At 41.4% G+C, this 13,033-nt stretch overlaps 1 protein-coding gene across 3 annotated transcripts in view; it reads left to right on the top strand.

Annotated features, from left to right (window-relative positions):
* rere (arginine-glutamic acid dipeptide repeats) overlaps positions 1-13,033 on the top strand; it is a 177,258-nt gene that overhangs the window by 69,346 nt on the left and 94,879 nt on the right. For all 3 annotated transcript variants that reach the window (XM_023331958.1, XM_023332018.1, XM_023331911.1), the window contains exon 2: positions 10,234-10,738. In XM_023331958.1, the coding sequence (XP_023187726.1) occupies positions 10,378-10,738 (361 nt within the window). In that variant the 5' untranslated portion in view covers positions 10,234-10,377. The remainder of the gene's footprint in view (positions 1-10,233; positions 10,739-13,033) is intronic.

Raw genomic sequence — 13,033 nt, 5'->3', positions numbered from 1 at the left:
TATTCTACCAGCAATCCCCTGCTGTTAATATTTTCAGAAAATAGTTCCCTTTGTCGTCGGCGTCTAAACATAGAAGAGGATCTAAACATTCACTTCTAGTCAAAGCACTAAGCCACGCAGGTCTGGCCCTTTCACGCTTTTAGAAATTAATTGTGTGTATTTGTGGTCGAACCGTGTGTGTGCAGAACCTAAAAACCTCGACTGCTGTAAGAGGCTTAAATCCCAGGTACTCTGTTTTTATGAGCTGAGCTCTGAGATGCTGCTCGCCCTAGCAGCCTTTTCATCACATCTGCCCCCTTTTCCTCCTTTTATTTTTATTTCGTTAAGGAGGAATGACTGAAAGCAAACTCATCCAGAATGTGGTAATATTTACAATGCCACCCTGGATTTGATTGCAGTTTTAGCAGCATGCAAGCTTAACCCTCAGGGTATTTTCATTATCTGCAGCACTTGTGTTCATCATGATACCCATGTGTTAGGCATCAAAATGTTCAGCACACTCTCAGCTTTATGTAAACAGAGATGATTTTTTTAGGCTTCAGCAAAGGAATATGAAACTTTGCAGATTTTTGTCAATTTCTCACTTAGACACCTTTACTCAGAACAAACATGTTAACATATGGAGATCAACCAATCAATCAACAAATCAACCACAGTTTAGAATTAGTCAATTTTCCCATAACTGGGTCTGATCTCTGATTGGCAAGTCAATTACACACCTGTCTCTGTTCGTCAAAGGTCTCAGGACTAGAACGCTCATCATTTACACATGATTCAACAGCATGTTCATAATTATATGTTTTCTAATAGAAATCAAATTAAATGTGAAGAACATGTTTGTTGCATAAATGAAAGTGATCTTGTGATTTCCTCATTTTACATGCAATGTAAAACCTCTACCTCTAATGAGGAACACAAAGCACATCTTTCGGCGTGGTCAAACTTGAAAGAAAACTGGAAATTGCTATTGGCTAGTAAAACCATCTCTTGTCTCTCCTACAGTCATTTCAGTCAATTTTCAGTGTTGACGGTACATTAATGTGCAGCACATCTTCTGTATATAACAAGAACAGAAAAGTATTACTTATTTCATAGCCTTATTGCAGCAGCTTCTGCCTGACTGTACTTTAAATGCTTGTTTTTCTGTCTCCGTCATTTACTAAAGTAAGACACCTTGAAGTAAAGGCTACAGTCTGGTGAGTGTCACACTGCCTTCATTAGCTCATAATTTCTACTCCAGGAAATTGTAAAGAAATGCACAGAGCTTAGACGGTGGGTTTTTTACACAATGTCAGCATGATGTCTTTTTTCGGAGATAGGAATGTAATTGTCCAGAAATATTATGTGTGCTGTATCACAAGCCGTGTTTCCATCAATGTTTTTCTTATCCGCATTTTTGAAGTGTCGCATGAGAAAAGATTGATTAAAAACTGCAAAATTTGAAATAACTTCCTCAATTCTACAAAAAAAAAATTTATGCTTGCTTGGGCTGGTTTTTGGCTTTTCTGAAAAATACAGAATGCTCTAAAGGGGAGATGGGAACACATTTGCCGAATAAGTTCTGACGTAGCAAACTTTTCCACCCGCTAGTGAGCCTGCACCGTACTAGAGACACAAAAGTTGGAATAGTTTCAAAGTTCAAGCCTCCAGCATGGAGGGGGAAACTCTTCATTTTTCCGAGATGTTTGGTCCATGTTAGTTTGTAACCTTTACATCTTGTTTATTACGGCATCAACATCTGACGAAATCACGTTCTGCATATTCTGGTAGATTTGCTCCAAGGCAGTGTATAGAAAACATGCCTAATTCACATTTTCTTTTATGCGACATTTTCAAAAGTTTGCTCAAAATCCACATGACAATTGGATAGAAAAATAGCTGCTGTTGCAAAGAACTGCTTTGATGCGATATTTGGTATAATATAGAATTCCAGATGTCTTACATGCCTGATGTGGATCTTTGTGACCAACCTGCTTTATGAGAGTGGAGGTTTGTCATGATGAAGGAAAAGCAGGAGTAGTAGCCTTAACCAATATAATCAGTACAGTGTTCAAGGTCATCTCAACACTTTGTATTCCTAACATCATACCCTCCATTAGTCCTCTCACAGATTTTGCATCCTGTTGAGTGTTTTCTCTTCAACAATCACCAACTTTGAAACAGACTTAGATCTAGTCCACACATAGCTAGATATCTAGGAGAACAAATACATTTTTATGCTTGTTGGCCTTTCCATATGAAGTCTCAGTTTCATACCACTAAGACGATTATTTATGAAAACTCAGACCAACATGGAGATGTGAGAAAACTGGAAAAACTTAAATTTGGTGTCCTATGTATTACAGTCTGCGACAAATAATGCACCAGTACATCCACCTACCTGCTTTGACATGATTCCTAATCAACATCATCTCATGTTTTATTAACTTTAAATCATAATACGCTATTTAAGAGTAGTTCAGCTTGTCTATATATCTGTCCATGTGTACGATATTATTTTCTTAAACGATGTGCTGGAGAGATTAGTTTTATAAAGACCCGGCTACACGTGTACGAGGCTTTAGAGGTGATGAGGTTGAATCTTGCTCTTCACCCGGTCACCGCCCTGCTCATGGCCCTTTCCTTTAACAAAAGCACTCAAAATGCAGATTTTTAACTCGCAGCCTGTAGTGGCAATGTTCATACATCGCCCTGATAGAAAGCACTGGGTTACACATTAAAAACTACGCCACGGTGGAAAACTACAGAGAAATAAGGAACGCTTTGTTTAACTCGTCTCCCTCTAGAAATCAGTGTAGACGGCTGTGTCGTGGCGGTTGGTGGTTAGAGCAGAGGTGTTTGCATATGAAATAAAATACCTACTTAATTAGCGGTAATATCATCCTGTGGCATATTGAGGTGGAGGTTCTCCACCCCCTTCTTCTTTACCCCCTATCAGTAAAAGGCATTGAAAGGAGGGGATTGTCCTCCACCGCCCCGACCATCTGCTCGAGGATTGAGCAGAATTTGCCGTTACGTCGCTTAATAATTTAGGCGTAGAAATCGTTTTGTGTGCTGACCTCGGTGGCTTTGTTTTTGCTTTCACCGCATCACTGTTCTTGACGGCATCCTTCATGGCTCCTGCTGGCCCGCGCCGTCACTCTGAAACCTCCTGGCTGTCTTATCTGTCACTCCAATTTATTTTTGTTTTTTTTTTTTTTAGTTTTTTTCCTCCTTTGCGTTGGCACATTTCTCTGTGTGGCATAGTGATTAGTGTAGCTGGAGGATGTAGGGCAGCTGTATGAATACATTTCCTCCCCTCTCACGCTCATTTAGACTTCCAGTTGAAGTTGAACTGATGGATAGGCTTGTTAAGCTGATAGGCAGATTGCAGAGGAAGAGTGGGGATATTTGATTGCAGAATATCAGTGGAAGTGCTACATGATTGAGTGCTCAGATATTAAAATCTCAAGAGTCTTTTCAACAGCAGGCAAAAATCACTGTTGATTTTTTTCTATCTCTTCTTTACACTAGTAAATCTTTTTCCGGCATGCATCTGATTGACAAAATGTCGTGTAAGCCCCCCACTCCTTCGCTCTGCTCTGTTTCATGATGATAAACATTTGGAGACACAAACATGATACAAATCTTCTCTGGTACAAATCATCGTTGGATGTCTCCCCGGTGGGTATTTATACTCCTCCTGACCCCAGCTTCACCAGTGGCTAAATTTCCGTTTCAACAGCATAATATGCCAAAAAATTGAATTGTCAGAGGCTTGGTGAATGTATGAGACACTAGAAATCTTCTCTTTTTCACACAGCCTCTCACAGAGCTACAGGGTAACTCAATTATGAGCCACGTTCATGATAGCTCTGTCTGCCAGCGCATACCTCACATTCTCCAGCCTCTGTTATCAATGGCACATTGGGAGAGGTCCTTCACTGGTTCTCTCGCCATTACATTCTTAAAAGTGCCTCATTTAGCGGAAAGGCAAAAGGGCTGAAGGTGGACAGCCCTGGCATTTCCCCTCCTTGGAGTTATGTCAAAATGTGACGATGAAATAGCAGCTTTGCTCGGGCTGCAGAAACCAGTAGGTGCCGTGTGTCTCCAAGCAGCCGGTATTAGGCCGCAAAGTGAAGCACTAGCTTACAAACATTGGAGGTAATGGACGTGTTGAATTGCGGCGCAGCCGCCTCAGGGTCAATTCAGGCTCTTGTGGAGAAGCCCACAAATGGAGTGGAGGGGGATTTAGTCTTCTTCTGGAGATAGAGTACAGGTTTAGGCTGTGAGGAGCAATACAAGGTGCTTCTGTGTGACTGTGAGAAATATGTTTGATTACAGGATCTCTGCACAGTCTGGAAAAGTCTGGAATTTGATTTAAGTCGATTGCTGTGCTGGAGGAATGTAGAAAGAAGAAATTGATATAGAAAAAAAATTATTTTTCCAGATTTATTCACTGTCCTGCTCTCTGAAAGTTGCATCCATCCATTCATTCGTCACCTACACATCCATCTATTGTTCTGTTCTTAGTCATTCTGTCCATATCCATCTTCCAACCTTCAGTAGAATCAACAGTCCTCCTTTCATCCATACAGTCAGTACATCTATCCCTTCATCCATTTACACATTCATCCATTGATGCATCCTTTCATCGAACCTTCAATTAAGCTAGGTTCATCTAATCTTTACCCATTCATACATCCATCTGTCCCTCTACCTTTTCCACAGTCTGTCTACCAATTTGTACATCCATCCATCTTTGTTGCCCTGAGGATAAGATTGTACTGCTGAAAGAAAGCATCTGTTTTTATTGTGATCTATAGGATATAGTTTGTTCATAATTTCTGTCTGCGATATTTCACTATTATCTGTCTTTTGCTTTAAAATTTGATCTGGTGCAGCACTGATTTGCTTTAAACCATTTCAATTCCAAGTCAGGGTGGAGTGTTTTCATTGGAAACCCCCATTCTGCCCTTTTTTTTCTCTCTCTCTCTCAAGTGTGGTTTTTACCTGCTAAAGTAACCCCGGATGTTGACTAAAAATAGTCTTTGCAAAAGCAAGTTTAGCGGAAAAGGGAAAAAAAAAAGTGGTTATCTGTAAATTGAAAAACAAATCTTGTGCGCACTAAAACAGAGCAGGCCTTGGAGAGCAAAGCGAGGCATGATTGCAGCAGGTAAGACAAAGCAGGAAGGGTGCAGAGACCACAAAGAATCCCTTATGAAGTGGCCTACCCCAGCCTCCAGCTGAGCCTTTCATTGTGCTGTTGTTTCTAGGGAGCTTGGATGGCAGCTTAGATTAGATCACTCTGAGTAATGGATTGGAGCTGACGAAAACCCGCTGCAGCTCCTCACCGCCACGGCCAGGATCCCCGCTCTACCGAGAATCTGGCTGGTTTATTCGGATCAATTTGAGGCGCCCTCATTGTTAATAACCCTGTGTATATTCATGCTAACATTGTTCTCCTCTAATCTGTATTCATGCGAGTATTTCATTCAATCCCCAAGCAAAGCTGGCCCTAAATCCTTGCCAATCACATTTTGCTACTCCATAATTCTGCGATTGAATATGCCATGAATGACTTCTCAGGCTCTCTCCCTAATCTGAGTGAATCAGTGTGCTGGTCATATTGTGCCTTCATTATATTTTCCCACTTAAATTTTTATTATTGTTGTGTTTAGTGGATTATTGAAGGAGAAGGATGTGCAACTTGAGCAATATTTGTTATCAAATACTTAGATTTAGCACGGTTAAACATTGACCCTACTGATTTATCACACTGCAAGATGATTTCATTGTTTATTCTTTGACAGATCTTGGATGTAGTTAGACGTGGGAGTGACTGGAATGAATAAAACATACCTTCTTTTGAGAGTGAAGGAAAAAGCTGCGTTTAGAAACACAAACCTGCTGTGCGGCCGCCGGTGGGGGAATGATGTGTTAATCGAGCCACAAACTATGTGGGGTTTTTTCAGGCCAGAGGTCTCATTGTGAAAGGCACGCAAAAGAAAAATGTATTTCAGCTGAGGCCCCCCTGGCTGTTAGCCCTCGACTTCATTGCAGTAATGTAAATGGTGGATTAGGTGTCGTTAGCTGGGACCTCCTCAACCCCTCTTCAGCCACTTCCCCCTCCTCTGCTTTTCCATTAAGACAGCTGGTATCTTTCAAAGGGTCCTGGCCCAGTGATTGATGTGTAATAGCTCCTGGCCTCACCTGCCCCCTCACAGTATTATTCATCGGCCAGTGCCGCTTTCCACTGAGCACTTTGTGTTTCTTTTCTGAGTACTGGAGGAAGAAATGGCTCTTTCTCTCTCTACATATATCTTACTTTCTCATTCCTGTTCTCCCTGTTGGTACAGAGTCACTGACTACTTCTACATTTCCCTGCTTGTTCATCTTCCATTGCTTGCGTAAAATTACCCCACCGAAGTTTCTAAGATTTTCCTTTCTGTCTTTTTACCCTTCTAGGGTTAACAAACACAAGCGTGTGCGTGTGTGTATTTCTGGTGAAATAGTCAAAGTTAAAGAATTTGTAGCAAAGCAGCTGCGTAAAGCGTCTCCAGATGCAAACTAATCGTACCTAAGTTGTAAAGATCCGTGCAGGGGCTTACATCTGCCTCTGACATCAAAGGAGAGGGGGTCAGCCCTCCATTTGCAGCAGTTTAGAGTCCTTGTTGGTTTCATTGGAAGAGGCTTATGTTACTGATTAGAGGAGCGAGGAGGTGCTTAGCGTATACAGAGATTCTGGCAGCCTTTGGGATTTGAGCCCAGCTATCAAATGGTGCCGTTGTGAAGGTCTTCGTGTTCCTAGCACCTTCTAGACTTGCCGGTAGAGCCAAACGTTTGGAATAAACAGCTGTAAAATGCAAGTGAATATTTACTTCATTGCTGGGAAAGCGGTATGTAGAGAGGCACCGATAGGAGTGTTGTGGATGGATTTTTGGTACCTGGAAAGCTTTGAACTGCTAATACCCCGTTTTAACTAATTGCTTTGCTCTTTAAGAACTACAAAGGCCTTCGTTCTCTGCTGAAAGATTTGCTCTCACTCGCTCTCCTGCAGCTAGAAGGAGCTGTAGAAATGTTTCCATATGTTGTTTTTACACCTCTGTGTTTACTCTGCCGTTTTTAAAACCCGTAGCAGCTGAGCAAAAATTGTCTGTATATCCTGGATCTCTATAAAATGTTCAACCTGTTTGATGTCATCTCACTGCAGGAGATTTCTTCACCTATCACGGTTTTAAGAATATATTACCCACATACAGGCACGGAGATGCTGTAATTACAGCTATATAACAAACAGTACAGAATGCCACTTCTCCAAGTTGCTGCCGCGTAGTGTTTTTTGCTGTCTTAAACTTTTTATGTAAAGGTCAATTTCCTCATTTTCTTGATGTATTTAAACATGTTTTCACCAGTATTTATGTTTGCTTTAACGTTGTTAGTCTTTCACCTCCAAATCTGTTGGTAAGCTGCTGCTTCTCTATGAACTAAGAAGCAGTAGCTGCAATAGACTATTTATTTCCTCTTTTGTTGGATTGTATTCCAATAAATCAGCAGTACTGCCTCTGTCAGGCAATATGTAGCTGCTGTTGTTGCATGCATTTAAATGCTGGAGAAAACAAAATCAATTTATATTGGCCTGTATAGCTAATAGTGGTCATTCTGGTTACTGAGCACAACAATTACCAAATCTAACTGGATTTCAAATTGCAGTTCGAGCCTGCTTGGGTTTGGCAACGTCACTTCCCGGTCCGAGTTCCAGCTTCCAGGAATAAATGTGAATGCTCTGATTGGATTTAATGCCTACATTTAGGTAAACCTTTTAAATATCAGTGGTTTAAATGTAACTGCAGACAGCACAAGCAGTGAGGCGTCAGATTCCTCTAATTAAGCATGTGATGCATTTACAAACAGTTTTCATGTCTCATATAACATGGATTTAATATGAAACACATTTTAACACCTAAAGATGATTTTTGACTTTATTTCCGACCTTGTAGATGAGGCAAAACTTGTCTCTCAAACTCTTAGATGAAGCTGATATTTAACTCCATAAAATGCTTATCCATCAAGTGTTTTCCCCTTGAACTCTTAGCTATTGTGTCAGAAAGTTAATTTTGGACCCGGCACACAGCAGGAGGACACACAGTGTCTCTTCACACTATCTGTATGTGTTGGTTTTGGCTGTGTATCCTTGCACGAACATGCCCGTCAGAAAGCTCCAGAGCCCTTTCATCTTCCCTCTGTTCGCTAATGTGTGTGTGTGCCAGCAGCCCAGTGGTCGCCTGGTAACTCATCATTAGGTGATTAATGGGGCTGTGACGAGGCTGCGGTTTAATCAGACTCTGTGTTTGTGTTGAAACCGACGACAAGAGCAGCTGCCCTGTCAGTTGGTGTCTGCTCACGAGATGACAGCGCCCGCTGCTAAGGAGTGCCATTGTCAAGTAGGTTTCAGTGTGTATCACTGTGTGTTAGTTTGAGCCAAAAGCATTTTTCTCCTCCCCTCCCTCTCACCTTCCACCTTCTCCCCACTCCTCACCTTTCCGTCTTTGTGGCTCTTCAAATAAACGCTCGCTGGCCTGAAGATACGCTCTTTAATTTTCCCTCAGCGGTGGTTTTGTCTCTTTCAGCCTCCCCTCTTCCTCTCTGCCACCATGGCCATGGTAACACCAGTACCGACTGCCCAGCCTTAGCCCTCCAGGGGCTATAATAACCATTTCTAGTTAAATTGTTGCCGTGGGGGCGGAGGTGGAGGTGAACATTGGCAGTAAATGAGTAGCCTCCTTTGTGGGTGCTGTGCTGTGTGTAGGAGCAGTGTGGCGCAGACAGTGCGCTGCTTCAGCTTTGCCGTGCTCCAGTGTTTATGGAGGGTTTTATGAAAAAAGTGGCGGCTCGGTGAAGATAGCTGTAAGTGGCAGCGAACTAAGCATGGCAAATGACTGACTCTGGCTCTTTTCCTCTCCCCTCCCTCACCCAGCGGATTGCTGTATTCTCTCCCCCCCCGTCCTCGTCCTCGGAGCTGTCACTTCACATTATCACAGCAGTGACTGTCAGCTAAGCGCTGGATTGGGTTGGGGTGGGGAGCAGTCTAGGAGTACAAGCACACATGGATGGATGGGCAGAAATGTCACCAGTGGCCTGCGAAGACGGTAGTCTGCTAACTTTGTCATTGAGGATTGAGCTCCATTTAAACCAAGTAGATTACTACTTTTACTGCTGAAATAAAAAAACAGCGTTACAGCTCTGATCATGTTACCACCACAAACTTCAGTGTGTTTTATTGTGGTAGACCAACACAAAATAATGCATAATTGTGATGTTGAGTGAAAAATTACTATGCCAACTTGGCTTTTTTTCTTCTTCTTTAGAGGTCAGTTACTTGGTAACCAGATCTCCCTGTGTGTAATTTAAACTCGGTATAAATCCAGCTGTTCAGGGACGCACACAAAGGTTTTTTTTTGGAGAACATTAGTGAACAATCAGCATCAAGAACTGATCAATATATTAAATGGAAATTTGACTCAATCATGAAGACTCAGGAAGAGTGGAGAAATCCACAGCTCATGTTTGAGACTGTCTGCAGGCAAACTGTTACCTGGTAAAATAAATAGAAAATCAACTTTTACATGCAAAATAGTATGTGTTTCAGAAAACATGAGATAAGACGTGGTGGGAATATCTATCTTCAGGAGGGACAGGGAAGTTGATTATAGTTGAGGAGAAGATAGATGCAGCTAAAAACGAGACACACTTTTCAGATTCCAATTTGTGAAAAGTTTGAAAAAATATTGTTCGTTTTTTTTTTTTAAACTTCAAAATTAATGTTTTGGTCTATAATATATAATTACGACGAAATACATAGAAGTTTGTGGTGGAAATATGTCATTATGTGACAAAGTTCAACACATAAAATCTTTCTAAGGCTTTGTTTAAGCTTCTTGTAGCTACAAAAAGGTTTGATTTTCCTTCAGGTTCTTGTCTTTCTTCTCCATTTCACACTTAAATAAATCTACTTCTGTATCTTTTATCAAGTGGAAATTATTAAAACTGCAACTGTTAACACTGCTTGTGTTTCTCTGGCGCATACATTGTTTTTAAAGAAATTTCCAAATAAAATTACGTCCTTTAAGAACAACCGCCCTTGCTCCTGGTGGAGGTGGTTGTATTTTATCACTAAAGATGCAAATGGTGCATGTACCAGCTAACAGTTGTACAGGAACAAACCTGTGTTAATCGTTGTTGTTTTATCTGCAGGTTTCCTGAAACACTGGGGTTGTTGGAGTGGCCGAATTTTCCCTGGATTTGACTGGTAAATTCAGAATTCTGAAGCCCAGGCTCACAGTCTACCTTTCACGGAGGCCCAGCCGTGAGAGGACTGAGGAAGGCACGTGGCGGATCATGACGGCCGACAAAGAGAAGGAACGGGAGAAAGAGAGGGACAGAGACAGAGACAGGGACCGGGACAAAAGAGAGGCCGGGAAATCTCGCCGGCAGGACGGAGACCGGGGCGAGAGCGAGAGCTCCAGGCCGCGCCGCAGCTGCACGCTGGAGGGCGGGGCCAAGAACTATGCAGAAAGCGAGCACAGCGAAGACGAGGACAACGACAACGGCAGCACCGGCGGCGGAAGTGGCACGGCCGAGGAGGCCGGCAAGAAGGGCAAGAAGAAGATGCCCAAGAAGAAGTCGCGCTACGAGCGCACAGAAAATGGAGAGATTACGTCCTTCATTACAGAAGACGACGTTGTTTACAGACCCGGAGGTGAGTTCCTTCAGCGGAGTTGACCTGTGGTTTGTGTTGTTTCACCGTCACTGGGTTCAGTTCATGAACTTCTGCCATCTACGTTTCATAGCCAAAAGTCAAACAATCACCACTTTATTGTTTATAAGACAGGACTGATACGCTGTCAGGTAGAGTCTGTAATTTCATATCAGTGCTTTTCATGTCTGTGAAAGCAATGAATACAATTTTATAATGTCCTTCCATTCTTCTGTTCTTCTTTACTTCCTCACATACCTGTTCCTTCTGTCCTTTCTAAAAGGTGTACTTCTACTTGGCTTTTCATTTTTCATTTCTTTCCTTCCTTTATTGTGTCTTGTTTCCTATCTCTTTTGGTGTGTTTTATACGCATTTCCAAAACTAGTATTTTTCATTTTTTTCCCTTCTTTCTTTTGGTTCTTCCTGTTGTTCTCATATTAGTCTTTCTGTTAATTGTATTTTTTGTTCTTTCCACATGTGCAACCTGTCTTTTTCTCTTACCTGATATCCTACTTGTTTTTCTCCCTTAGTTCCTCTTTGTTTTTTTTTCTACTCTTCTTTGCTTATTCACATGTGTCCTAAATGTCTTTCTTCCCTTTCTTGTGTCCTACCTATCTGTCTTTCCATTCATTTTTGTCTCACATTCTTTAGGTCCTTCCTGGTGTCTTCAGTATCTTTCTTTTTTTTATTCTGTCTTTCTTTTTTTCCTTTATGAAAAAGGTAGCGGCTCAGCTCTTTCTTTCTCTCTCTCATTTCATGCCTTCCGCTCCTTCCTTCCTAAAATGAACATGTCTTCTATACAAACCTTAGTATTTCTGTTCAAAGTGAAGGTAAAAAAAGCCACTAAGAAGTCTGAAAAGTTCAGTTTGGAAAAGTATCTACTTTCTTGTAAAACTGTGCCTGTACCCTGATGAAACTAGCTTTAGGAGATGCGAGGAAACAAAACCTAATTGATCAATAATTGATTTCCCTTAAAGAAGCAGTCATCTCAGTTGCGATGAGCTGCGGAGGGATTGCGGATTCTTCAAAGAATCAACTCTCCAACAGCAGAAACACTCCCTAAGGCTAAAGGCCGATGCATCATGCAATCAATCCTGTGACCCACTCTGAGCTTTGTCTTGAGCTGAGTCAATAAAGCAAAGTGGTGCTCCACTAGATGATGTGATTGTGACGACAGCCGCGATAACGATTTCTTCCTAACACCATCTGACTCTCTGAAAGTCTGCCATCATTTCTGGGGCCAAAGGGTTCCCCAGTGTCCTGGAGAGATGTTTGAGCTGCAGCACGACGTCTTCGTCAAGTCGGACATAAGGATATGGAAACAGAGCCGAGCTCATCCTGAGCTGTAATATTGGCTTATTTTTCACGTGTTGTTTATAAACCGTTTGTATTGCAGGTGAGCATGTCAGCAGACTGAGATGGAGGCCAAGCTGGCTGCTCTCTGCTCTCCTGCTGCTCAGTGCTGTGCGCCTTACAACTAAATCGTTGTTACATCTCTTCGTTTATGTAGGAGCTGGTGAAAGGTCAGGTAGTGGAGGGATGCTCACGTGGCACAAGTGCTTCATTAGGAAACATTGAAGGTTTTCTTTTAACCACCTTGTTTAATACATCGGAGGTTTGCATTAATTGATTTTTTTTTTGCTGTTTGATCATTTTTTCCACTCTGAGTGGCTAATTACTTGAAAAACTATTTGGACTTAATGTGTTAGATCAAGTTGTTAGAAATCACAAAAAATTGACATTATGTTTGAGATTGTTACTTTTGCTGTTGACAGTGTTTTTAATTATTCTTTGTTCAGAGTTATTGTGTGCTGATTTCCCAACATCTCTGGGCTACTTACTGTAACTGAAGTAGCCTGAGTGATAACGTACTTATGGAGTGAAGATGTGTTGTTAATTCTGTTTAGTAATAAATAGTTTGCTTTCTTACAAGCATAGCATTATTTTATCGCTAATGTTATGCTAGGGCTACATAACGTATCGCAAATATGCAGTATCTTGTGTGATGTAATAACAATAAACATTTCTGACTATTATATATATATATATATTGTTTATGATAATGTCAGAAATTGTCACTTTGCGTGAATATAATATGTTCATTCTGTTGGGTGGATGCTTAAGACCACAGATTGTTGGCAATGAAAGAGACAAGCTTGGAAAAAAGATTTATTACAACTGATATCATGGCTGAAATATTAACAAACGATGTCCCACTTACAGGGTTTTACAATATTAATACTGTGCAGCTCTACTGAATGTGGTGGTAGACTTCTAGCTAAAAGGCCGGGTTATAAA

The sequence above is a fragment of the Xiphophorus maculatus genome, chromosome 1, assembly GCF_002775205.1.
Source record: "Xiphophorus maculatus strain JP 163 A chromosome 1, X_maculatus-5.0-male, whole genome shotgun sequence".
In the NCBI taxonomy this organism is placed as follows: Eukaryota; Metazoa; Chordata; class Actinopteri; order Cyprinodontiformes; family Poeciliidae; genus Xiphophorus; species Xiphophorus maculatus.
This window is presented reverse-complemented; position numbering and strand designations above follow the sequence as displayed.